This window comes from Protomyctophum parallelum (assembly GCF_964188405.1).
Source record: "Protomyctophum parallelum genome assembly, chromosome: 21".
Classification (NCBI taxonomy): domain Eukaryota; kingdom Metazoa; phylum Chordata; class Actinopteri; order Myctophiformes; family Myctophidae; genus Protomyctophum; species Protomyctophum parallelum.
In genome coordinates this window covers 9349799-9377542 of record NC_139713.1, presented here as the reverse complement: position 1 = coordinate 9377542, position 27744 = coordinate 9349799, and the positions used below count along the sequence as shown (strand labels likewise).

The 27744-nt window shown below is 45.5% G+C and overlaps 1 protein-coding gene across 6 annotated transcripts in view; it reads left to right on the top strand.

Annotated features, from left to right (window-relative positions):
- LOC310879210 (disabled homolog 2-interacting protein-like) overlaps window positions 1–20762 on the top strand; it is a 255852-nt gene extending 235090 nt beyond the window's left edge. For 5 of the 6 annotated variants that reach the window (XM_083793693.1, XM_083793695.1, XM_083793692.1 and 2 more), the window contains 6 exons: window positions 268–529; window positions 1203–1567; window positions 8107–8244; window positions 15502–15704; window positions 17983–18070; window positions 19448–20762. In XM_083793693.1, coding sequence (XP_083649819.1) covers window positions 268–529; window positions 1203–1567; window positions 8107–8244; window positions 15502–15704; window positions 17983–18070; window positions 19448–19615 — 1224 coding nt within the window. In that variant the 3' untranslated portion in view covers window positions 19616–20762. The remainder of the gene's footprint in view (window positions 1–267; window positions 530–1202; window positions 1568–8106; window positions 8245–15501; window positions 15705–17982; window positions 18071–19447) is intronic. The other variant, XM_083793694.1, reaches the window with a different exon arrangement.
- The last annotated feature ends 6982 nt before the right edge of the window (window positions 20763–27744 follow it).

The window sequence follows — 27744 nt, the reverse complement described above, 5'->3', positions numbered from 1 at the left end:
GCGCTACGAGCTTGTAGGTCTGCTATTTTTTTAAAGTCGAAGAACGACTGACATAGAAACATAGCTTCTTCAGAAAACTGTCATTTTCAAACAGATTTTTTTTTTATCTGATCTCAGGTCAAAATGGGTTAACGCAAAAAAGTGCTAATGTGCGAACATCTGCTATTTTTTTACATTTTAAAAATATCTGGGGAACTACTGATTTAGAAGACATTTGTATAATGTTTTTTTTTTTTACACATTAGTCTCTCTACTCTCCCCCCACAGGGCAACCTCCCAGGAGGTCCCACCCTGAGGAGGCCGGGGCAGACCCCCACCACCCCGGGGATGGACACCCCGGGGCGTCCGGCGCAGCTCCTGGCGCCGCTGTCCTTCCAGAACCCCGTATACCAGATGGCGGCCGGCCTGCCGGTGTCCCCGCGCGGCCTGGCCGACTCCGGCTCCGAGTGCCACAGCTCGGTCAGTTCCCATAGCAACAACGAGGACGGGCCGGCGGGAGGGAAGCACGCCTTCCTCAATCACGGCGGAGGTAACTGGATGACCACTGTCTGTCTGTCTGTCTGTCTGTCTGTCTGACTGCTGTCCTCTGGGAACCTCGTATTGCACTGGTTCTCACACTGTTTCATGTCAAGGACCCCCCCAAATGTACACTCATTAGCCTGCGGACCCCCCATTTGAAAATATACCCCTATAAGAGAAGATTTTTTACGGCTCTAGCAGTGATTCTCAACCATTTTTCAGTTCAAGGGCCTCCAGTTTTGCCATGAATTAGGCTACGGTCCCCTATTTAATGGCATTTCTATCTCTCAATTATCTATGGTATAATAAGTATAATTTGTATGTATTGTAAACAGCAACATATCCTATAGTTTCACTTTGCATCGTATCGCATCGTTTTGCAACGCAAATAATTGATTGCATCGATACTAGTATATGCATTGTACTGTATTTAGTCATTTTAAGAAGATAAAGAAGAGTTTAATTACTGTTCCATTAAATATCGCTACACCTGGTCTATCGATAAATGTGTGTTATTCTCGTGTGTTCATGTCAAGGTGCACGTTTGTCCATAATGTGTTTCATTACAATGTCCATGTATTTGCCAGAGAATCACTTTACTTCGACAGCAACGATTTTAAAACCTCACAACGAAGTAGCCGTAGAGGCTATAACACTAATCCAACCCTCGTTAACATGGCCAGGTGGAGGAGCGGGGGGGAGCAGCGGGGACGAGTACTCCAGGCGCTCGGGGGAGTTCACCCGTCGACAGCTGTCTCTCACGGACGCCCAGCAGCAGCAGCAGCCGTCCATGCCCAGGCAGAACAGCGCCAGCGCCGGCCCCCAGCGCCGGATAGACCAGCCGCCCCCGCCCCAGAGCATCACGCGGGGCCGCACGCCCCCCAACCTGCTGCCCAGCGGGTTGCCCTACCCCCGGCCGCCCTCCGGCAGCATGATGACCTCCTCCCCGGACTGGCCCAGCAGCAGCACCGGGGCCAGGCTACGGCAGCAGTCGTCCTCCTCCAAGGGAGACAGTCCAGAGACCAAGCAGCGGGCTCAGCACAAACAGGTACCGTATGGGAGAGAATGAAGCTACACTACTGCGTCCATACGGTCCGCTACACTAAATGGGCCGTGTCCAGAGATAAAAATAGGGTGCATTTTGCATCCCAAAATGCAGTTTATAGTTGAGCTTGTAGATCTGCTATTTTCAAAATGTTTTTTATTATTACATTTGAAAACTTGAAACGAGACATTCTTCATAGTGAGTACTTTCAACTATTGGTACTTTAAGAGCATTTTGATGCCAATACTCTTGTACTTTGACTCAAGTGCACTTTGAATTCTGGACTTTTTACTTGAAACAGTCAGTGGCTCAGGGGTAGAGTGGCTGGATGGTAACCGCAAGGTTGGCGGTTCGAACCCGGGCTCCCCCAAAGTTAGTGTCGAAGTGTCCTTGAGCAAGACTCTGAACCCCTAATTGCTCCCGATGTGCTGGTTGGTGCCTTGCATGGTTTCCGCTGCCATCGGTGTATGAATGCGTGTGTGAATGGGTGAATGTAATGCACAATCTATGTAAAGCCCCTTGGATAAAGGCGCTATATAAATGCACCATTTACCATTTAACAATAGTTCTGATTCCGGCGAGCCGCCCTGCGCCCGAAACGGTTGAGAAATGACATAGTTACCGTGTGGGGGTCCCTCTACTGTACCCTCGGCCTCTACTGTACTGGCACACCTGAAATCACCATATATACAGTGAATATGTGCGTGTGTGTGTTAGGTGGTAAAAAACAACGATGCTGTTTTCATGCTCATACCTACCTACCTACCTACCTACCCAGCCAGCCAGGCAGGCAGGCACCCACACACATACTCACTTAAGGAAGTGGTTTGCACCACTTAAAAAGCTTGTGGACAAGGCCCCCCTAAAGCCTGATTTGTACTTTGTAGTGTACAAGTCATCAGTATCATATTTCACGGCAGGGTCTCCGGGACAGAGTCATTTGAAATGGTGCCTGTGGCCTAATGCAAGTTAATTTAGGGCTCTGTGTGACGTGAACAAGTTTGAACACCCCTGCAGTAACACACACACACACACACACAGTCACACACACACAGTCACGGAACAAACACTCTTAATCCACATATACATAATCACTCCCGCTCGATGGCTGCTTAGAGTGAGTCAATTAAGTTCACATTTTGATATTTATGACGGCGATGCAAGAAACAACCTTTCCAATCATAGCATATCCGCGATGGGAGGGGCGGTATGGGAGGGGCTCTGTGTGAAGGCCTCGGATGAACTACGCTCATTGTGTGTATAATAATAACTGTAATACAGTATGCTTGGAGGCAGCTCATTGCCTCTCCTCTGCATGGTGGCAATGGAGCAGGCGCAATTATCTCCTCGTTAACCACTTAAGGTTAATTATTGGTTATACGGCGAGCGGCAAAAATAGGCAACTGCGATGTGTTGCTGTGAATCGCGATGTGTAGATTCTGAAAATGTTGGACATTTTTTCAACCTAGAACCAAATGTAGGCTCCTCATGTCTACATGCCAAAGTGTCCTTGGAACCCCAAATTGCTCCTGATGTGCTGGTTGCTAACTTGCATGGCTTCCGCCGCAATCGGTGTATGAATGTGTGTGTGAATGGGTGAATGTAATGCACTATGTAAAGCACCTTGGATAAAGTTGTTATATAAATGCACCATTTACCAATGGGGAACGGCACATAGATCCGAACGGTTGCACATGGCGTGTGTGTCCATGGGTGTGTGTGTGTGTGTGTGTGTGTGTGTGTGTGTGTGTGTGTGTGTGTGTTTTAGCCTCGGTGTTGTCACAGTAGCAAGTGGTCATAGACGCTTGTCATTGTCCGAAGGTCAGAACGGCAGGTTGTAACTACAATTCCTCGCCGGCGGTTGCCCTTGTCAACAGTTATTTCTAAGGTAACGGGAAGGACACCTGCATTATTTTCTGCAGTGTTCCGACGCATTATCCTGCAGCTGATGGCCGATTGATTGATTGATTGATTGATTGGTTGGTTGATGTTTTAATGGCTGTAGGAATAGCTAATGTCAAGCAGGAAGAATTGATGACAGAGATGGTCTTTTACTTCAAACAATTTAACCACGTGAACCCCACCCTGGGCAAGACCTAAGCTGAAAAGACTATCAGCGGAAGTTGCGGGATTTTAGCGGAAGTGAAATCGTTGATGCTTTACAAATCAGTTTACATTCTCCGCGAATGAAACAAGTGTTGTGATTGGTCGGGAAAATATCGTATCCGGGGGAAATACATTCGACGGCTGTTCCGGAGGATACAACCGCCGATAGCTTCTCTGCCTTAGGTTGTGACCAGGCTTTTCTTTTCGCAGATAAGTAAGCCTGGGACCGAGGCTACGTGAACCCTATCATGTCATCGCTGTTGGGCAAAATAACGGTAGTGGGTCGCACACACCAAGACTTCAGTTCAAATTGTTTATTCCATATTTGAACAGGGACAAATGTTTCAGCTGTCCAGCCTTCATCAGTGTGGAGAGTGACTGAATGTACAGGTTCCTTTTAAAGGAGTGGTGAAATCACCGCTAATCACCTCACATCACACCAGGTGGATAATCACAGATTGGGACTGTGTTGGGCAGAAACCTCATATCTCCAAGCCCGTGGAGTCAGGTTAGGCGAGGTAGGGTCCTCTCTACTCCTCCCTCTATGTGGAGTCAGGTTAGGCGAGGGAGGGTCCTCTCTACTCCTCCCTCTATGTGGAGTCAGGTTAGGCGAGGGAGGGTCCTCTCTACTCCTCCCTCTATGTGGAGTCAGGTTAGGCGAGGGAGGGTCCTCTCTACTCCTCCCTCTATGTGGAGTCAGGTTAGGCGAGGGAGGGTCCTCTCTACTCCTCCCTCTATGTGGAGTCAGGTTAGGCGAGGGAGGGTCCTCTCTACTCCTCCCTCTATGTGGAGTCAGGTTAGGCGAGGGAGGGTCCTCTCTACTCCTCCCTCTATGTGGAGTCAGGTTAGGCGAGGGAGGGTCCTCTCTACTCCTCCCTCTATGTGGAGTCAGGTTAGGCGAGGGTCCTCTCTACTCCTCCCTCTATGTGGAGTCAGGTTAGGCGAGGGAGGGTCCTCTCTACTCCTCCCTCTATGTGGAGTCAGGTTAGGCGAGGGAGGGTCCTCTCTACTCCTCCCTCTATGTGGAGTCAGGTTAGGCGAGGGAGGGTCCTCTCTACTCCTCCCTCTATGTGGAGTCAGGTTAGGCGAGGGTCCTCTCTACTCCTCCCTCTATGTAGAGTCAGGTTAGGCGAGGGAGGGTCCTCTCTACTCCTCCCTCTATGTAGAGTCAGGTTAGGCGAGGGAGGGTCCTCTCTACTCCTCCCTCTATGTGGAGTCAGGTTAGGCGAGGGAGGGTCCTCTCTACTCCTCCCTCTATGTGGAGTCAGGTTAGGCGAGGGTCCTCTCTACTCCTCCCTCTATGTGGAGTCAGGTTAGGCGAGGGTCCTCTCTACTCCTCCCTCTATGTGGAGTCAGGTTAGGCGAGGGTCCTCTCTACTCCTCCCTCTATGTGGAGTCAGTTTAGGCGAGGGAGGGTCCTCTCTACTCCTCCCTCTATGTGGAGTCAGGTTAGGCGAGGGTCCTCTCTACTCCTCCCTCTATGTGGAGTCAGGTTAGGCGAGGGAGGGTCCTCTCTACTCCTCCCTCTATGTGGAGTCAGGTTAGGCGAGGGTCCTCTCTACTCCTCCCTCTATGTAGAGTCAGGTTAGGCGAGGGAGGGTCCTCTCTACTCCTCCCTCTATGTAGAGTCAGGTTAGGCGAGGGAGGGTCCTCTCTACTCCTCCCTCTATGTGGAGTCAGGTTAGGCGAGGGAGGGTCCTCTCTACTCCTCCCTCTATGTGGAGTCAGGTTAGGCGAGGGTCCTCTCTACTCCTCCCTCTATGTAGAGTCAGGTTAGGCGAGGGAGGGTCCTCTCTACTCCTCCCTCTATGTGGAGTCAGGTTAGGCGAGGGAGGGTCCTCTCTACTCCTCCCTCTATGTGGAGTCAGGTTAGGCGAGGGAGGGTCCTCTCTACTCCTCCCTCTATGTGGAGTCAGGTTAGGCGAGGGAGGGTCCTCTCTACTCCTCCCTCTATGTGGAGTCAGTTTAGGCGAGGGTCCTCTCTACTCCTCCCTCTATGTGGAGTCAGGTTAGGCGAGGGAGGGTCCTCTCTACTCCTCCCTCTATGTGGAGTCAGGTTAGGCGAGGGAGGGTCCTCTCTACTCCTCCCTCTATGTGGAGTCAGGTTAGGCGAGGGAGGGTCCTCTCTACTCCTCCCTCTATGTGGAGTCAGGTTAGGCGAGGGTCCTCTCTACTCCTCCCTCTATGTAGAGTCAGGTTAGGCGAGGGAGGGTCCTCTCTACTCCTCCCTCTATGTGGAGTCAGGTTAGGCGAGGGAGGGTCCTCTCTACTCCTCCCTCTATGTGGAGTCAGGTTAGGCGAGGGAGGGTCCTCTCTACTCCTCCCTCTATGTGGAGTCAGGTTAGGCGAGGGTCCTCTCTACTCCTCCCTCTATGTGGAGTCAGGTTAGGCGAGGGAGGGTCCTCTCTACTCCTCCCTCTATGTGGAGTCAGGTTAGGCGAGGGAGGGTCCTCTCTACTCCTCCCTCTATGTGGAGTCAGGTTAGGCGAGGGAGGGTCCTCTCTACTCCTCCCTCTATGTGGAGTCAGGTTAGGCGAGGGTCCTCTCTACTCCTCCCTCTATGTAGAGTCAGGTTAGGCGAGGGAGGGTCCTCTCTACTCCTCCCTCTATGTGGAGTCAGGTTAGGCGAGGGAGGGTCCTCTCTACTCCTCCCTCTATGTGGAGTCAGGTTAGGCGAGGGAGGGTCCTCTCTACTCCTCCCTCTATGTGGAGTCAGGTTAGGCGAGGGTCCTCTCTACTCCTCCCTCTATGTGGAGTCAGGTTAGGCGAGGGAGGGTCCTCTCTACTCCTCCCTCTATGTGGAGTCAGGTTAGGCGAGGGTCCTCTCTACTCCTCCCTCTACTCCCTCTCAATTCCAAGTTGAGCTGAGCTTGTCGATCTGCTTTTTGTTTGTTTGCAGAATGTTCTCCCGCTACTGGGGTCCATGTTGTTCGCTCAACTGAAGTCATCTGTGTTTTAGTTTTTTCAATTGTACCTTCACATTAACAAATGTTCACATTAACAAAACAGATGTATTTACTTAGTCCTTTGGATTCAGATCGAATCAGCTTGTCCACCTTCTTGTAATTCAGTTGTTCAGATTGCTCAGTATTTTAGACTATTCCATTGATCACTGTTAAGTCCACCACACACCCTCTCTGTTACAGACACATCTACTCACATCTACTCACGCACGCACGCACACACGCACGCACACAGTCCTTTGCTGGCCATCGGACTAAGGCTTACTCTGTTTGCTGTGTATGTGCATGCGTGCGTGTGTGTGTGTGTGTGTGTGTGTGTGTGTGTGTGTGAGCACACTCACGCACATGTTGCAGGTGTGTATGCTGTGTTAAAGTCAGTTAATCTGGGTGGTACAGTTAAGCAGAAGTAAGTGTGTGTGTGTGTGTGTGTGTGTGTGTGTGTGTGTGTGTGTGTGTGTGTGTGTGTGTGTGTGTGTGTGTGTGTGTGTGTGTGTGTGTGTGTGTGTGTGTGTGTGTGTGTGTGTGTGTGTGTGTGTGTGTGTGTGTGTGTGTGTGAAAACACCTGTGCGTCCGTCCATATCACCCTGCTTCCAGTCCAGAGACACCTCGTAGTTGTACCCATGTGCATTTCAAGCCTCCTCCTCTGTGTGTTCTGTTGGTGTGTTTGCATCAGGGCTGGGCAAAACATAGACATCTCTAACTGACACTGATCATTTACTGTAGGTTCATTGAATAATTGACAAGCTGGGTAAAAAAATAATATATATATATACACCCTATTGTGCTGAATATAAGACTACGTTATTTTCCCCCAATGGAAATATCCTAAAAAACAGGGTCGTATTATAATTGGGACTAGACTATTTTTCCACAAATGAGTCTTGAAAAATGGCGGTCATCTTATAATCAGAGTCTTATATTCGGCACAATACGGTATATATATACATATTTCAGCAGGAAGAAATTCTAATAGATTGTTTATAATCGACTACACCGATTAGCCACCCAAGTCTTGTATTAAACGTTGCCGTGCGTTGGTGCACTAGTCAATCTACAACAAGCTCTGCGAGCTCGTAGATTGGCTAGTTTCACTATCGTTCACTAATCATAAACGTTGGAAATAACTGTGATACATTGATTTGAACTTAACCCATTTTGGGCAGGAACCCCTTTTGGTGATAGCATTATGTTATGATTTAGCTATTGAAAAATAGCAGATCTACAAGCTCATAGCGCTACGAGCTTGTAGGTCTGCTATTTTTGAAAAATCGAAGAACGACGTAGCTTTTTCAGAAAACTGTCAGGATGTAGAAGACAGTTTCAGAATCTGATCTCAGGTCAAAATGGGTCAAGTCATATCCAGCCCAGGCCTGGTTTGCAACGCACGCATGCTCCCCCATCCCATTTTGCGCTCCGCTCATGTGCGTATGTATGTGTGTGTGTTGTGTTGTGTTGTGTGTTTGGTTCCACTAGGCCCCTTCCCCAGTGAACCCCAATGCGTTGGATCGCACCGCTGCCTGGCTATTGAATATGAATGTGCAGTATTTAGACCATGAGGGGATGGAGACCGAGTTACAGAGAAACAGAGAGGATCTGACTCAGGTGGAGAAGGTAACGAACGACCCCCGACCTCCCCTCAATCCCAACCTCACGCTTACCTGCTGTTCCACAGTGTTGATTTTGTGTCCACCAAAAACCATGACGAAAACTAAGCTATGATGACTGAAACTAAGACAATTTTCGTCCGCAAATAAAAAACTAGACTAAAATGTTAGGAAGGGCCTAGTGGCTAGTGGACAAGAGATCCAGTATAAGTAAAAGACACGAGTCATTTTACACTTGGGTGCATGCTGAAAATAGCAGATCTTCAAGCACACAACGCGTAGCTGGTAGATCGGCCATTACGACAACATCAAGGCCCGCCAAAATACATTTTAGTCGACTAAATCAACTGTAGATTTAGTCGACTAAAATCGGGCTAACACTAAAACATTCCAGGTGACAAAAGATTTGACTAAAACTAAATGGAAACTATTCATAAAGACTAAAATCAAAATGTGTCTGTCAAAATCAACACTGCTGCTCCAGCCGTCCGTTCACCTTTACTTCAACCCTCTGTGACTGTCCTCCTCCTTCAACTCTCTGTTTCACACTCGCTGCTTCTGGTGACGTTTTGATTTCATAGCATCTTGAAGGACCACTTCTCCACCTTTTCCAACCTATCCTTCATATAATTAGTCCTCACTGATGTTCATGATAAAATAGCAAAAACAAATCTAATCTGTCTCATGATAGGGCAGTTCATAAACCAGTCTTCCAGTGACATCATCATTAGGCAGACATCGTTTTCCCCGCGAGACCGATGATGGCTTCCATTATTGCATTGTAACTTCTCAGGATTAGAGTCTTGCCGTTTCTATTAGCTTGGATTCCCCATCGATGATGTCACCGGAAGACGGGTTTCTGAACTGCCCCACAGCCCTCCTATATGAGACACAGACCGAATAGAATTTATTTAGCTAATCATTTTATCGTGAACATTAGTGAGGACCAATTATATGAAGATAGGTTGAAATGTGTTGAAGTGGTCCTTCAAGTGTCTCTCACCCTTCCAAGGAACCTTGCACCCTAGGTTGAGAACCAACTGCTCTAGTTTCCTCACCTTCTTAAAGGTGCTGTGATTTTTGTTTGTTAACCTGTGTTCAATATCTCTGTATAATTTCTATGGAGTGTTTGACTGTTCAATAGCCTCTCCCAGCTCAGAAAATTCATTTTTCAGGTGGCGATTACAGATTTCATCCAGTGAGGAGAAAGAGCTCATACAGGATTCAGGATAAATTGGATGTGATGAAACAAATTAACGAGCAGCTGGGGTCCTCTCTCCTAGATTGGATCCCGTTGCTGAACAAAAACACACACACAGCAATGATTACTATCAGAATATAGCATTGGCATTGTACGCAAAGTCTACACATTATTGTCTCTGTCGGGTAAAGAATATAGACATCTAGGTCTGACATGGTCCACATCTGGAAATGTTGATGGCTAGCGTTTTCGCCGAGAAACGGCAACATTGTGATTTTGCGGAAATGTTTTAGTGCCAACGTTTTTCCTCTGGCAAGGAGGTTGCCTCGTGTCCACCTCCTCTCAGGACTTCTTCCATCTAACAGTTAGCTAAAGGTAAAGGAAGGCATTCGATTGTAACTCGTCCCTTTACCTTTAAACCACCATCTCACCATAGCAGGGTTTCCCCTGCTTTAATGTTTCTGTCACTTTTAACTGCCCTGTCGCCCTGACCTTTTGTTTCAAACACTCCTCACCTCCTTACAGCTACGTCCTTACTGTCTCTGAAAGCACCGCTTTAGCCTAAAGCAAAAGATGATTGTGCATGGGCACGTGTGTGTGCACACAAACACATTGAAAGCGTGCGCACGCACACACTCGTGTGTAGTGTGTCTCTGTGTGTGTGTGTGTGTGTGTGTGGCGTGCGTGCGTGTGGCGTGCGCGCCTGCGAAGTTGGCATGTGTGTGAAATGTGCGTCTGTTTGTTTTAGAGAGCGAAAGGTGAAGATTCACCCGCCTTGCCACTCAGCGTTTGTTTACCCTCACTCTGCTGCGAGTTGGTGATAGCACAGTTACAGAATACATGCATAAAGATTACTGGTGTGCACATCCAACCTCAATTACATTTCTCCTATTGCACTTAACGGCATGTGTTACATAATATCGTCTTCTGTCGGGAGGAAACCTCATAGTGTCCTAAACTGTTATACTACTCTTCAGGTCTACTCTAGAAGGATCTGCTACTTTTGATGCTTTTGTGTGTCGCTGTAGTGTGATCAAGTAGCAGGGAGTTAATAAAAGAAAAACAGCAACGATATATGATGTATTACATTTAAGAAAGTTTAAATCATGTCATAATCATGTCAACAATAATGGGACATAGACATTTGAAATGGGTCCAACGGCCTAATGAACATTAATGTGCATGTTTGAACACCCCTGTACCAACTTACAGTCACTGATTAAATAACTATCATCTATCTAACTATCAACTATCATCAATTCACAGAATCTTGATAACCATGTGCTCCGAATATTTTCCCCAATTATGTTGCATCATACATACATACAGCCCTTTAAAACCATTCAAAAGTAACCAAAGTAGCAGATCTACAAGCTCGAAACGCGTGGCTTCGCGTCACACTTCAAGCTTGACGTCTGGGGCGGCTGTGGTTCAGGAAGTAGAGCAGGTCGTCCAATGATCCATGGGTCGGTGGTTCAAATCCCGGCTCCTTCTGTCTACATGTTGAAGTGTCCTTGGGCAAGACACTGAACCCGATGTGCTGGTTCGGTTGGTACCTTGCATGGCTTCCGCCACAATCGGTGTATGAATGGGTGAATGTAATGCACAATCTATGTAAAAGCACTATATAAATGCACCATTTACCAAGCTTGTAGATCTGCTACTTTGGATGCTTTCGTGTGACGCTGTAGTGTTGATCAAGTAGGACGTTCATTTATGAAAGAATAAGCTCAATTAAAAATCTGAGAAAATGGAGATAAGAGGTTTCTGTCCCGACAGCAACAATATAAATCCAGCATGCAAGAAATTAAAAGAACAAATTTAAATAAAACCAAGCACTCAGAGAGATGCTAACACCCACAGCTAGTCTCTGGAGACGGTCGACTCGCATCATTTGAAAAGGCTTCCGCCCAACAGTCTGTGCATCAGAAGCACTGAACACTCGCAGAAAATAAACCATGCACACCAGGAAAGCATCGGTGTAAATACTGTAAACATTTTATACTTTTATTGTTGTTGTTGTTGTTATTATTAACAAGCTCATAGCGTGGCATCGTAAACATTTTGTGCAAATCTTTGAATATCTATAGATATACTGTATATATCTTTTTTTCTAAAGCGAACATTTGTAACCCATTTTGACCTGAGATCAGATTCTATAAATTAAATGTCTTCTACATCCTGACAGTTTTCTGAAAAAGCTATGTTTCTGTCAGTCGTTCTTCGATTTTTCTAAAATAGCAGACCTACAAGTTCGTAGCGTGCCACTCGGTGGCACGCTATGAGCTTGTAGATCTGCTATTTTTCAATAGCTAAAGCACAACATAATGCTAACACCAAAAGGGGTTCCCAGTTCCCACCCAAAAGGGGTTAACTCAAATCTTTGCTTCTGGTCCCTGGGGTTGGCAGCCAAATACTGTACATACCATTTTGTGGTTCCTTGACATGAAAAAGGGTCTGAGCTCCATTGATATAGAAACGTATTTGTTAGGATTTAACAGACCTTTTGTGGAATCGACCGCAGGTCTTTCTGGGATAAAGTATACCCAGTACCCTTTCAAGTTGCATAAATACACTCCTACTGTATGAATCTTAAACAGTCGAAGCGAATCTCAGCTTTGCCGCCGCTTTGCAGAAGTGGACATTTCTAAAGCATATTTTAACCCATTTGGACCTGAGATCGATTCTACAAATGCCATCTAAATCCTGACAGTTTTCTGAAAAACCCCATGCTTCTATGTCAGAGGTTGTCAAACATTTTCATGTCAAGGACCCACAAAAATATATGTAATTGGCCCGCCGACCCTCATCTGAAAATATGTTGTTCCAGGGACCCCCCAGAAGCAAAGATTTGAGTTAAAAGAAAATCAAAAATAGAAGATCTACAAGCTCGTAGCACGCCACTCTGTGGCGCGATATGAGCTTGTAGATCTGCTATTTTTCAACAGCTAAAGCATAACATAATGCTTTAAAACACCAAAAGGGGTTCCCGCCCAAAATGGGTTAAATACACTTTTGAAAATATATATTTTATGAATGGATAAATGACAGCTTAACTGAACTTAACTGAATGACAATTCAAAGACAAAACCGTTGGTGCTGACCCCAGATGCAAAAGCAACACAATCACAAGTGAGGCGAAAGAAGGGGGATCACTTTTTCTTTTTTTCCCCTTTATTTGGATAGTACAGGCTTGGGAATCGAACCCACTACTATGCCATCGGCGCCCCTCACTTTTAAATGCTCCAAACCGCATTCACGTCAGGAGCATTTCCAGTGAGTTGTTCGCTTCATTGTCAATATGAACTATATATAAGCATAGGCTTCTACTTTATTTACCTGACCAATAGAAAGGGAGAAAAAACTAAATAATCGCATTATTTGCTCTGAAAAGATGCCTCCAACAGAGTGAACAAAGTAGACAGTGGCTTGCACTAGCTGTGGGGTCGGAGGTAAAGTAAAATCAATAGTCCAGGGTCCTGACCCTATAACCACCCTCCCAAACTCATCTGCTGTGCCTGATCCAAATCAGATCAAACTCAGACTAACAGACATCGGCGTCTACAATAAAGCGGCGGTGGCGCCAGGTGTAATGAAGAGAAAGGAACCAAAGTGGACATAAAGTCCAGCTGAGAGAGGCCGCGGCCGACCTTAAAAATAGCATCCTCGAGTGGAAAGCCGTGGAGGAAATGAGCACGGGTCACATCACTGCACAGCAGGTGAGACAGAAGGCCCAGGTAATGGGCTGTGTGCTTTAACCAATTCTGACCTGAGATCAGATTCTAAAAGATGTCTTCTACATCCTGACAGTTTTCTGAAAAAGCTATGTTTCTATGTCAGTCGTTGTTCGATTTAAAAAAAATAGCGGACCTACAAGCTCGCTATGAGCTTGTAGATCTGCTATTTTTCAATAGCTAAAGCATAACGTAATGCTAACACCAAAAGGGGTTCCCGCCCAGAATGGGTTAAAGCTCGTCCATGCCTGCTGTCTGCCTTCAAGCTTTCCCGTTCTGCGATTGACTGACGGGAGAGAGGGAGCAGAGCAAAGGAATCAAAGCGTGGAAGAAAGAGGAAGTGGCGTGGAGCCTGAGAGAGGTCACCGGTTCCCCTGGCGTGAGCGAGGTGGGGTAGGAGAGGTGGAACATCAAGTAGGATGGTGACAGAAAAATATACCTGCTAGAGTCGTGTGATAAATGGGCGAAAATACAAGCTCTACAAGCTCACGACGACGCGTTGTGAGCCTGCAGATGAGCTATTCTTTTTTCAGTTAATGAGATTTTGTGTTAGAGGGTAAAACAGGAGGAGTCCCCTGAGGGACTACTCTGGTCAACACAGTATTATCGTCTCTGTCGGGTGGAAACCTCATAAGTCCATAACTGTTACTTTTCAGGATTCAAATTTAACCCATTCTGACCTGAGATCAGATTCATACGAAGGTTTCCACTGGACACACACTGGTCTGATGAACCCATTCTGACCTGAGATCAGATTCTAAAAATGTCAGTCGTTCTTCGATTTTTCAAAAATAGCAGACCTACAAGCTCGTATCGCGCCACTCGGTGGCGCGATATGAGCTTGTAGATCTGCTATTTTTCAATAGCTAAAGCATAACATGATGCCAACACCAAAATGGGTGCCCGGTCAGAATGGGTTAACAACGGCAAAAGCAGCAGATCTAAACGCTGTAGCATGATCAAATAGGGAGTTAATTGGCAAAAAAACCTACAAAAGGTTATATGAAGATAAGATGTTTCTGCCCGACAGCAAACGATAGATAATTTAAGTGGTTCAATTGGAGAATATAATTATTTACAACTCAAAACGCTGCTGAGTCGGCATCAGCCTTTTTGCACCGCTCGGCACCGCCTCTCGCTCGGCTTTGGCGCCTGGCCTGGGCGTGCCTCTCGGGACATGACGCCCGGTACTGACAGCGTGCCTGCCTTGAAACGTCAAGATGCAACACAACGTATCCGTGGTTTGCAGAAGAAGCTGCCTCCGGCGATGGGGCTGGGCTGTAAGGCGGGCGTTGTTATAAATCCGGGAGGATTTGCTTGGTCATTTCTCCTGACCGGCAGAAAGCCTGTCCAGAAATCTCTCCAGGGTACAGCAAGAGGTCAAGGAGAGATCTTTCAGGCTTATGTCTCTGGATGGAATAAAATTGTGTAGAGTTTGCAAATTGCATCCTCCTCCTCTCCTCTCAGCTCAGCCTCAGCACTGGGGCTTTAGAGTTTTAGTTCCAGGTTTGGGACCCTACTATTCTATCACACCCCAACCTCTACTACTGCATATCCCCTCGGTCGTTACAATGGCACGAAGCAGCACTAACGGAATATTAGAGAGCCTGCCCACCCAGGTCTGTTGGGTCTGGTGCCAATACCCATTTTGGAGAGTCCTATAGCACCGATTACAGACGTTTTGATCCATCGACAGATGCATCTGTTTGGAAAACATTACATTCCATAGATAAAAAAATGAACCCAAGTAAAGTTTATTTATCCACTTATATGCTATTCAAATATTTTCCAAATTAGCTATTGCCATCGCAAAAGTAAAATCATCAGCCAGGCTCTAGTGTTTATATTGGCTTTCGTTGCTCACGGTGGAGTTCATGCTGTGGTCATCCTAACAATGACAATGCTTATCACGTGATGGTCAGTGACAGTTCTGATGGACACTAACCTGTCCATCTGTCTGCTCAGTATCAACAGGAGATCATGGTGGACACTAACCTGTCCATGTCTCTGTCCTCAGTATCAACAGGAGATTATGGTGGACACTAACCTGTCCATGTCTCTGTCCTCAGTATCAACAGGAGATCATGATGGACACTAACCTGTCCATGTCTCTGTCCTCAGTATCAACAGGAGATCATGGTGGACACTAACCTGTCCATGTCTCTGTCCTCAGTATCAACAGGAGATCATGGTGGACACTAACCTGTCCATGTCTCTGTCCTCAGTATCAACAGGAGATCATGGTGAACACTAACCTGTCCATGTCTCTGTCCTCAGTATCAACAGGAGATCATGGTGGACACTAACCTGTCCATGTCTCTGTCCTCAGTATCAACAGGAGATCATGGCGCTGCAGGACAAGCTGCGCGCGTCCGTCCAGAAGCTGGAGGAGTACGAGTCTCGCCTGAAGGGGCAGGACGACCAGGCCCAGAAGGTCCTGATGGAGTACCAGGCCCGCCTGGAGGAGTCGGAGGAGCGCCTGCGCAGACAGCAAGACGACAAAGACCTGCAGATGAAGGGCATTATCAGCAGGTACAGATGCATTTTAATTTTACTAGTTTACCACCGCTTCTATAAAATGGATCCCCCCACCTCCCAGGTGGTTGGATATCTGACATTTTTGAGTGGTGCAACCACTCCTTTACGGAGCTATGTGTGTCCCTGGCTGGGTCCCTGCCTGGGCGCGTCCGTCCGAGCACGAAAATAGTGTTTGGCTGGTATTCATGCGTAGCCTAACACACTAGTGTCACTATCAATGTTAGCATCATGTTAGTATCATGGTCAGTATCATGTCAGTATTATGACAGTATCATGGTCAGTATCATGTCAGTATAAGGTTATCATGATCAGTATCAGGTCAATATCATGGTCAGTATTATGGTCAGTATCATGTTAGTATCATGTCAGTATAAGGTTAGTATCATGATCATTATCAGGTCAGTATCATGGTCAGTATCATGGTCAGTATCATGTTAGTATCATGGTCAATATCATGTCAGTATCATGATCCGTATCATGTCAGTATCATGTCAGTATCAGGCCAGTATCATGGTCAGTATCATGTCAGTATCATGTCAGTATCATGATCCGTATCATGTCAGTATCATGTCCGTAGGGTACAACATTAGTGGGGAGAAATGAATTGGCATAATAACTAAATCGGAAGTGGAAAAAATAGAATAGGTGCTCATGAGAGGCTCAAACACAACAGTCTAATAATGCAAGTCAAATGCTAGAGCGTAAAGTCTGTCCGTTACATCACTACCCTGCTGAGAATGGAGCCCCAGACATGGAGCCAGAGGATCAGACGTTAGGTGTGTCTTTTGATGCCAGGGAGGTTAACAAAAATGTTGTCTACCGCAGGCACGTAAAGCCTGTCTGAACACACTCTGAACACTGCTCTCAGCGAGACGTGTACCCAATGTTCCAGTGCTACTTCAGAAAGTCCATCCATGGAGTGGGTTGAGAGCAGAGACTAATTTCTACCCACACAGAATACCAAGCACAGACTAGTAGATTGGGAAAGTAGCATTCTGTGTCTAGGCTGACACACACACACACACACACACACACACACACACATACACACACACACACACACACACACACACACACACACACACTGCTATCAACTCAAATCATACCTTATTTAACACTAAACACCTGAGTTACACTTGGTTGCACACAGACCTGTGTCAAACACCGGAAAGAGCAGCGGCAGAACACTAACACCCATCCCTAACAGAGGGTATGCATGTGACATCATGCCTACTGAGTGGCAAAAAACTACTTTCTGGCCTTGACAACCCCTACATCCAAACAGAAGTCATATTTGATTGCATTAAATGACTTTAAACAACGTTAAATTCACATTGTCACTCACTTTGCCACTCGATCTACCATATATATTTTCCTAATTATAAACTCTTTTTTTTTTACCATAAAAATTGTGCTTGCTGGGACCAGGAAAAATTTCCTTGCAATGTGTATTTCTCAAATTCTGCTATAGTTGTGGGGACACTTGTCTCTCACACACACACACACACACACACGCCTGCAACAGTCATCTCAAAACAGTCAGACCTCAAACATCACCATGTTGTTCATCATGTGTGTCACCAGGTTAATGTCATCACCATGTTGTTCATCATGTGTGTCACCAGGTTAATGTCATCACCATGTTGTTCACCATGTGTGTCACCAGGTTAATGTCATCACCATGTTGTTCACCATGTGTGTCACCAGGTTAATGTCATCACCATGTTGTTCATGTGTGTCACCAGGTTAATGTCATCACCATGTTGTTCATCATGTGTGTCACCAGGTTAATGTCATCACCATGTTGTTCACCATGTGTGTCACCAGGTTAATGTCATCACCATGTTCATCATATGTGTCAACAGGTTAATGTCATCACCATGTTGTTCACCATGTGTGTCACCAGGTTAATGTCATCACCATGTTGTTCATCATGTGTGTCACCAGGTTAATGTCATCACCATGTTCACCATGTGTGTCACCAGGTTAATGTCATCACCATGTTGTTCACCATGTGTGTCACCAGGTTAATGTCATCACCATGTTGTTCACCATGTGTGTCACCAGGTTAATGTCATCACCATGTTGTTCACCATGTGTGTCACCAGGTTAATGTCATCACCATGTTGTTCACCATGTGTGTCACCAGGTTAATGTCATCACCATGTTGTTCACCATGTGTGTCACCAGGTTAATGTCATCACCATGTTGTTCATCATGTGTGTCACCAGGTTAATGTCATCACCATGTTGTTCATCATGTGTGTCACCAGGTTAATGTCGGTGGAAGAGGAGCTGAAGAAAGATCACTCAGACATGCAGGCGGTGGTGGACTCCAAGCAGAAGATCATTGATGCACAGGTCAGTCCAACAGCGCCATCTGCTGTGCAGCCAGATCCCCTGCATCTCAGATAAGACAGAAGCATAGACATAATTATATAGGTTTAGACGCCTCTTCTGGCTCTGGGGTGTGGGTTCTCCAGAGGGCGCCACAGATCAGATGTTTGGGAAAAGATGCGCTGTGATTGCCCTGTAGTCACTTGAGTGACAGCGTAGCATAGTGTAACATGCATGAGGAGCCGCAGCTCGCTCTAGCCAGCATGGCGGCTTGTGTATAATATCTACGCGCTCGTCTCCTTTATGGAAAGTTATTATACTTTACTTTACTTACTTTACATAACTTTGCGTCTGGAGACAAACATCATGCAGGGTAATGAGCTGTCTGCCGCCGTAAGGAAACAGAGAGAACCAAAATGAAACACTCATTAAGAGGGAGAGAAAATGCGAGAGTCAATTAGAGGGTTTCTTGCTTGGCTGCATGGAGCCTGCACCGCCATGCAGACTTAGCCATGCTACAATACACCTCATAATCGGCACTCCTCACACGCTGCACAGCAACATGCTCGCTGTTAAAGGACCACTTCACCACTTTTCAACTTATCTTCATTTAATCGGTCCTCACTAATTCATGATTCATGATAAAATACCACCATTTTTTGTCTCATTATAGCAGGGCTGTGGGCAGTTCAGAAACCCGTTCACCAGTGAACTGCCCACAGTCCCTCCTATATTGAGACAAAAAAATTGTGTTTTATCATGAACATTAGGACCAATTATATGAAGAGATGTTGAAAAGTGGTGAAGTGTTCCTTTAAGTTAACTGAACTCTGATATCCCCCCCGCACCCCAACATTATTATGTTTGTGAAATTATTATTTTAACAACTTTGTCGGCCTGACAAAAAAATATTCTTGTTTTGTTTACAGTACATGTGCATGTGTGAAAAATAAATTCTTGAAGGCAGCCATTGTGTAAACGATTTTGAAAACGACACGATTGTTGCCTCATTGACGTGAATCAGTGAAATAAATAAGTGAATACGTGGAATCATTCGGCAGCATATAAAACACACAACAGTAGCCAATAGTAATCACTATTTGTTCACAAAACACAAAGATATAAGCTATCAAAGGTTCAGAAATAGTTGAAAAGGGCAAAATTACATCAATAGATTCTGACTATTTGGTCATCCTTGCGTTGGACTGTCGTGTGTGTGTGTGTGTGTGTGTGTGTGTGTGTGTGCGTGAGCGTGTGTATGTGAATGTGAATTTTGTTAACATACAAGTATAATGAAAGCTCTTGTGGTCTGCGTGTGTGTGTGTGTGTGTGTGTGTGTGTGTGTGTGTGTGTGTGTGTGTGTGTGTGTGTCTGTGTGCGTGTGTGTGTGTGTGCGTGCAGGAGAAGCGCATAGCCTCGCTGGACGCGGCCAACGCCCGTCTAATGAGCGCCCTGACCCAGCTGAAGGAGCGCTACAGCATGCAGAGCCGCAACGGCATCTCTCCCACCAACCCCACCAAGCTGCAGATCACAGAGAACGGAGAGTTCAGGAACAGCAGCAACTGTTAGACCCACTTTTGACTGGTGTGTGTGTGTGTGTGTGTGTGCGTGCGTGCATGTGTGCGTGTGTGTTTGTATGTACATACACACATGTGTATAATTAAGAGGGAATGCTGTGCCTATAAGAAGACACTTCCTTTTAACGGACGGTTGATGCTTAAGTTGTACTCCGTCGAACGATGGTGTTGCGCGTCGGACGAAGCCGATATACGACGCTACACGACACGTCGCAACGCGACCCCTCGTGAGTGTGTCGTAGATCGGCTTTTTCTCGAAGGCGTGACGCCATCACGCGACGTCGTGGCTTAAGCTGTGTGGGAGTGTGTGTGTGTGTGTGTGTGTGGACTTCCACCACAACAAGAGGGGCCAACCAGAGGAGATGGTAGGACTTCCGTTTAACAAAGAGAACGACCAGTCAATGGACCAGATGGATCACCCCAGAGAAGGGTCTTCGATACGAGGGTGACGTTCAGAGGAAGCTTGTAGATAATGAACCTCGAAGCAGCAGCGTTGGTCGGTCGGTCGGTCGCCAGTTGCTGGGACAATTGAAACCGTTGTACCCTCCACCGCCACCACCACACCTCCCGGGATGAACCACTATATTAATCAACACACGATGAGCGTCCAAGACTGTCTGTCACCCTCCTCTCTCTCTCTCCCCTTCCTGACAACCACCACCACGTTGGACCTATAGTTTAAATAGACAAAACAAATGGTGACAAATAACTCTAAACAGGGACTGGGGAGAAGATTGTTTTCCAGTCCGATGACATTCTTTTTCCTTTTTTTTTAGAAAAACAAACCCAAAAAAAAGTATAAAAAACAACTAGATTAAAAAGATATTTTTTAATCCAAAACAATCAAATTAACTCACCTTTTTTCCTTTTCAGTCCCTGGGTGTGTTCCAAAGTTCCCCAACTACCCCATACTCGTGCTCTCCCTACATTTTACCCCCCCCTCCCTCCCTTCCTCGCGACCATTGAGGTATAGCTTGCTACTCCCACGTTAGTGCACTTTGTGAAAGATATATTGGTACAGTACATGAGAAACGCCTTAAGAACGGAACACACCTCGTCTTGACTTTACCCCCTTTACCCCGTCCTTTACCTTCCCTTTACCCCCCTTTACCTTCCCTTTACCCCGTCTTTACCTTCCCTTTACCCCTTTACCCTGTCTTTACCCCTTTACCCCTTTACCCTGTCTTTACCCCTTTACCCTGTCTTTACCTTCCCTTTACCCTGTCTTTACCTTCCCTTTACCCCTTTACCCTGTCTTTACCCCTTTACCCTGTCTTTACCTTCCCTTTACCCTGTCTTTACCTTCCCTTTACCCCTTTACCCTGTCTTTGCCCCTTTACCCTGTCTTTACCTTCCCTTTACCCCGTCTTTACCCTGTCTTTGCCCCTTTACCCTGTCTTTACCTTCCCTTTACCCTGTCTTTACCTTCCCTTTACCCTGTCTTTACCCCTTTACCCTGTCTTTACCTTCCCTTTACCCTGTCTTTACCTTCCCTTTACCCCTTTACCCTGTCTTTACCCTGTCTTTACCTTCCCTTTACCCTGTCTTTACCCCTTTACCCTGTCTTTACCTTCCCTTTACCCTGTCTTTACCTTCCCTTTACCCCTTTACCCTGTCTTTACCTTCCCTTTACCCTGTCTTTACCTTCCCTTTACCCTGTCTTTACCCCTTTACCCTGTCTTTACCTTCCCTTTACCCTGTCTTTACCTTCCCTTTACCCCTTTACCCTGTCTTTACCCCTTTACCCTGTCTTTACCTTCCCTTTACCCTGTCTTTACCTTCCCTTTACCCCTTTACCCTGTCTTTGCCCCTTTACCCTGTCTTTACCTTCCCTTTACCCCGTCTTTACCCTGTCTTTGCCCCTTTACCCTGTCTTTACCTTCCCTTTACCCTGTCTTTACCTTCCCTTTACCCCTTTACCCTGTCTTTGCCCCTTTACCCTGTCTTTACCTTCCCTTTACCCCTTTACCCTGTCTTTACCTTCCCTTTACCCCTTTACCCTGTCTTTGCCCCTTTACCCTGTCTTTACCCCTTTACCCTGTCTTTACCTTCCCTTTACCCCTTTACCCTGTCTTTACCCCTTTACCCTGTCTTTACCCCTTTACCCTGTCTTTACCTTCCCTTTACCCCTTTACCCTGTCTTTACCCCTTTACCCTGTCTTTACCCCTTTACCCTGTCTTTACCTTCCCTTTACCCCTTTACCCTGTCTTTACCCCTTTACCCTGTCTTTACCTTCCCTTTACCCCTTTACCCTGTCTTTACCCCTTTACCCTGTCTTTACCCCTTTACCCTGTCTTTATCCCTTTACCCTGTCTTTACCTTCCCTTTACCCTGTCTTTACCCTGTCTTTACCCCTTTACCCTGTCTTTACCCCTTTACCCTGTCTTTACCCCTTTACCCTGTCTTTACCCCTTTACCCTGTCTTTACCCCCTTTACCCTGTCTTTACCCTGTCTTTACCCCTTTACCCTGTCTTTACCCCTTTACCCTGTCTTTACCCCCTTTACCCTGTCTTTACCCTGTCTTTACCCTGTCTTTACCCCTTTACCCTGTCTTTACCCCTTTACCCTGTCTTTACCCCTTTACCCTGTCTTTACCCCCTTTACCCTGTCTTTACCCTGTCTTTACCCTGTCTTTACCCCCTTTACCCTGTCTTTACCCCTTTACCCTGTCTTTACCCTGTCTTTACCCTGTCTTTACCCCTTTACCCTGTCTTTACCCCTTTACCCTGTCTTTACCTTCCCTTTACCCCTTTACCCTGTCTTTACCCCCTTTACCCTGTCTTTACCCTGTCTTTACCCCCTTTACCCTGTCTTTACCTTCCCTTTACCCCTTTACCCTGTCTTTACCCCCTTTACCCTGTCTTTACCCCCTTTACCCTGTCTTTACCCCTTTACCCTGTCTTTACCCCCTTTACCCTGTCTTTACCCCCTTTACCCTGTCTTTACCCTGTCTTTACCCCTTTACCCTGTCTTTACCCCCTTTACCCTGTCTTTACCCCTTTACCCTGTCTTTACCCCCTTTACCCTGTCTTTACCCCCTTTACCCTGTCTTTACCCTGTCTTTACCCCTTTACCCTGTCTTTACCCCTTTACCCTGTCTTTACCCCTTTACCCTGTCTTTACCCCTTTACCCTGTCTTTACCCCTTTACCCTGTCTTTACCCCTTTACCCTGTCTTTACCCTGTCTTTACCCCTTTACCCTGTCTTTACCCCTTTACCCTGTCTTTACCCCTTTACCCTGTCTTTACCCTGTCTTTACCCCTTTACCCTGTCTTTACCCCTTTACCCTGTCTTTACCCTGTCTTTACCCCTTTACCCTGTCTTTACCCCTTTACCCTGTCTTTACCCCCTTTACCCTGTCTTTACCCCCTTTACCCTGTCTTTACCCTGTCTTTACCCCTTTACCCTGTCTTTACCCCCTTTACCCTGTCTTTACCTTCCCTTTACCCCTTTACCCTGTCTTTACCCCCTTTACCCTGTCTTTACCCCCTTTACCCTGTCTTTACCCCTTTACCCTGTCTTTACCTTCCTTCCCTTTACCCTGTCTTTACCTTCCTTCCCTTTACCCTGTCTTTACCCCTTTACCCTGTCTTTACCCCTTTACCCTGTCTTTACCCCCCTCACCCCGTCTTTACCTTCCCTGCAAAAAAATAAATAAAGGCACAACTTATACTGTGGATTTGTAAATGGAAATATATATTGTACAAAAACACATCACTTAATGTATTATAAACACTAAAGTAAAGAAAATGAATTCTATGTGATGCTATATTAATGAGATTGAAATATAGATGTATGCATTTTGTTTTCTCTTTACCTCTATAGAATATACAGTACATACATAACTATATTTGATAGTATCAAATATGAAAAAGCAGCCCTTTATTTAGGAGTGAATTCTTTATATGTTGTGAGTTTTAGGTTTTTCTGTTTTAATAATTTTATCCCCCCCCCCCCCCTTATCGACTGACTGAAGCTTTTATGGACTGTGTGGATAAAATGTCTATAAGCAGTGATTGATCGGCACCATTTTGTCACAGGCCACCCATCAGTCAAAGCCCTGCCCTGATGTTTTAAAACTTGGAAGAGTCTGCAGCTATAGCAACGTAGAATGCACTTCAACCGATGCGTGTTTGCGTGTGCGTGTGTGTGCGTGTGTGTGTGTGTGTGTGTGTGTGTGTGTGTGTGTGTGTGAACTCGCACATCAAAAGCGTGTTCACACTCCCTACTGGTGATGTGACACTGCTCTACCTGACAAAAGAGATGGCTCCCCTATGCAGAGCCATTGAGATGGAAAGAGTTGCGTGCAGTGGGTTGTGGGCAGCCAAAATGGTGGCAATGAATTGAACATGTTTTAAACAAGCACAACCCCAGTCTTTGTTTACATTAATCCACCATTGCTGTAAAACTTAATTGGCCAGATGGATTCATCGAACGAAGATGACGCAACTCTTTCTCTTATCATAGTATTTTGTGTTTTGTTTTGTTCTTCCAGCCGGCTATTGTGTTTAATATGTTGGTTACATGACTCCTCCTTGTTGTTTGGGATATCGGCCAGGTTTCTCATCTGTGTAGCGCGATTTGGGGGGGGGCTATAAGAGAGGAATGTTATTATGCTAATACACTGGACTGGTGGCGGGCTCGTTGAAACGATAGTGACATCCTTCTCTGTCTACCTGTTCTGTCAGTCAGTGGTAGTAATGAAGACTGACTCCGTTCATCCGGGTGGCATGTACACTTTACTCTTCTACTTTTTATAATCCCCTCTTCAAGCCCAATTTTACTTTGTCGTACACCAGTGTTCGGTGCAAGCGAAAATAGACAATCTACAAGCTCACAGCGCATCGTGATGCGATGCCGTTGTGAGCTTGTACATCTGCTATCTTCGGGCGTGCGGGCGCAGCGGTATAAGTTGGCGCATCCTCATCCCGCCCTCTCTTCTGAATGTGAAGATGCTGAGTCACAGGTGGTCTTAAAACGGGGTGTGTGTGTGTGCTCACTTTAACTCTAGACGATATTTTCATTGCCATCAGATTCCATGCCATTTTTAGCATCTATATTTTGTATATTTTTGTATTTGTTTTTCTTACCTTTTAACAGACTACGATATTACAGTAAAAAGCGCAAAGAGTCCGCATGCTTTTCATCCTGGCACTGTAGCCAATGGTAGTGTCAGTATCACCGTTTATGTTCCTACTCGCCAATAAGATGTGATGATGATGATGATAGAGATGGATGGCTCGCTGCAGATGTCAATATTATGAAAAACTGAGTGTATCATGAGACTGGACAAGCCTGAGAAATTGTAAATAAAATGTTCACAATATTTTTATCTTATGTCAACAGAGCTTTTTTTTTTCTTTTTTTGTTATGTTATCTTGTGCTCAACTCTGCTGTATCAATGCTATTGATATTGTAAATACTATATAGCAATCATCTGTCACCACACCTATGCATTTTTAGCTCAACCTTCCAATCTCTGTATAAAAAGTCATGTTTTGTATATCGGGAGTCTGAACATCTCCCCTGACAGCAGTAGATGAAGGTGACACAAAGATCGGGATAAAAGGTCCTTGCACACTGCTGCGTTTTTCGGGGTTTTAGCAGCGTTTTTTTTTCGACGGTTTTGTGAAAAAACGCGTCCAGTCTGCAAGGGCCTTGTTAACCTGGATTAATGCCGTAAATGTTGGTTCGAAGAACAGGAACAGTCCAAAATGGCTCCCATGTACATCTGGGTCAACAAGAGGCAGAGTGAGAATCACAAGCACAATACCAATGTTCTCACCAGTCTAGCCTCGTTACGAAAGTACAGGATCAATGCTTAAATCAGTGTTTTCCTTTGCTCGTTTCATTTCAAACGAATCGCCTGTTTTTTTAGCGGTGCAAAACCGCCGCTCATTGACACGGCATTAGATCAGGTAAGGATAACACTCAGACATTTAACGTTTGCGTATGTTTTGTCACTATACGTTAAAATTGTCCCCGGCATTAAACCGTCCTATAGTCACTGTTAGGATTCAGAACAGTTATGACAGTGGACCAGGGAGCAGTTATGGAGGGACACTTGAAGTAGCCTATAGTTGAACCAGGGTCATGATTCCCAGGCATTTGACCAAAACATGTGACAATCAGGCGTCACCAACATGTCCGTAAATGGACAAATGTGTCCATGGCAAAGACTTTGTCCGTGGCAAGTTTTAGATTTTCTCATTTTGGATTTTTACACACCCTTATAAAGTTCTTATTTTTATCATAACACCCACTTAACGTCAAGTCACCAGGTTTTTTTCCAGAATTATTTAATATGACACTAGGGCACATTAGGAGTCCACTATACTAGTGGTTCTCAAATGTTTTATTTGCAAGAACCCTGGACCGGCAAAGGTGGTTGCACACCGGCCGCGTTTTTCGGAAAAACCGACGCCGCTTACACCGATGGAACAACGCAGTGAACTTAATTGGTCCATTATTTGGTTCCATTTGAACACTCAGAGTTACAGACCTGTTATTCAGGACTATCTATGTGTTTCTGATAATATTATTGTCCACTCATTTTGTATGTCCATGGCAAAAACAATATATATCTTGACAAAAATGTCCACCACAAGCCATCATGGTGATGATGGCTTGGGGACAAACTGTAGGCCTATGTTGTGGTGAGTTCTACATGCCACACACTGTAACATCAATAACACAAATAGCCCCCCCTCACCATATTTATTTAATGTGTTATTTGATCTGCCAGCGATTTGTTTGTTGCGCCCAAAGTTCCAAACATTCCTATAGCCTATCTCTGTTTGAGTTTTTAGAGTCAGAGACCCTAAGAAGAGCCACATACGATGGATCAGATCATGCCTCATTTGGCTGCGTATCGCCCACCGAAAATAGTCAATCTACTAAGCCCACATGTTGCAGAGCGAGCGGCACGTTGTGGGCTTTTATTTCCGGGTGTGCGGCACAGGCGTGCAACTGAAGTATAAATCACCCTTCCGTCTCTGTAGCTATGTCCACTCACAGTGCAGTCAGACCCACGCACACACCAAAATAAAAAAGATTAAATGTCTATAAAAGTAAAAAGATGTATGTTTTCTAATATCTTGTAGGAAATACTTTTGTAAGTATGTTGAAAGTAAAGTATTTGCTGGATTCTGCTTCCCTTGATGACAGTGACGAAACAATAATGTACAGAGAGGAATTTGTGTTGACGATAAAAATAACGTGGCTGTGCAATTTATGTACATTTGCAACTAGACTTATTAAAGTTTTATTTAGCTATTTTAAGTCGTGGCTTTATGTCTTTCTTACCACCAGGGGGTGTAGTGGGGTCACTACTAGATCTATATTGTCTTACTAAATGTTTTGTAATGCAAAACTGATGTGACCAGATTTGACTGAGAGCCTGCCATCGCGCAAACTCCAGCTTTTCATCAGAGGAGAAAAACTTTTTTTATTTATCCAAAATGAGTTAATGACACAGGCAGACTCTTCACATAGAGCATGCCTGAAATAGTTGTCAGAGCTGAAATCGACGTAAATATAAAATAAATGCTAAACATGTAGCTGGGTGTAATGTTAGAGACCACAGAAGGTCCCTCAGTCAAATTTAGTTTTAGTCACAGGCAGTTTTATGTTTTGTTCCTGTGAGGGCTAGTTAGGCTTAATAAAAAGTACCATTACAATGGTTTATTTTCTTTTTTAACGTTCTGTTTATTAAGGCGGGACCAAGAAAGAAGACAATACGCAATAAGAACAATATGCACACATAAGAATTATGGGCTGAGTTGTCTGTACCCGGATTTGGACACACAACCTTGTGGGCTAAAGGTGAGAGCTCAACCAACTGAGCTATCTGGACACAGTCAGTTGTTTCATTGTAAACAGTAACATCATTCAGTGTTTCGGTAAGTATGAGGATCATATACACAGTGTCTTAACAGAGGGAGCCACCATGTTCTCTGTAAACTTTCACAGTTTTAGGGTGTTCTTCTGGGTGTTCTGAGCTAGACTTGAACCCACAACCTGTGGCTCACATAGACAGCAGTTGAGAGCCACCATGCTCTTTGAGAACCTCCTCAGCTTAACATCTCTTTCCAGTGTTCTTCTCCAAAATATGCTCCAG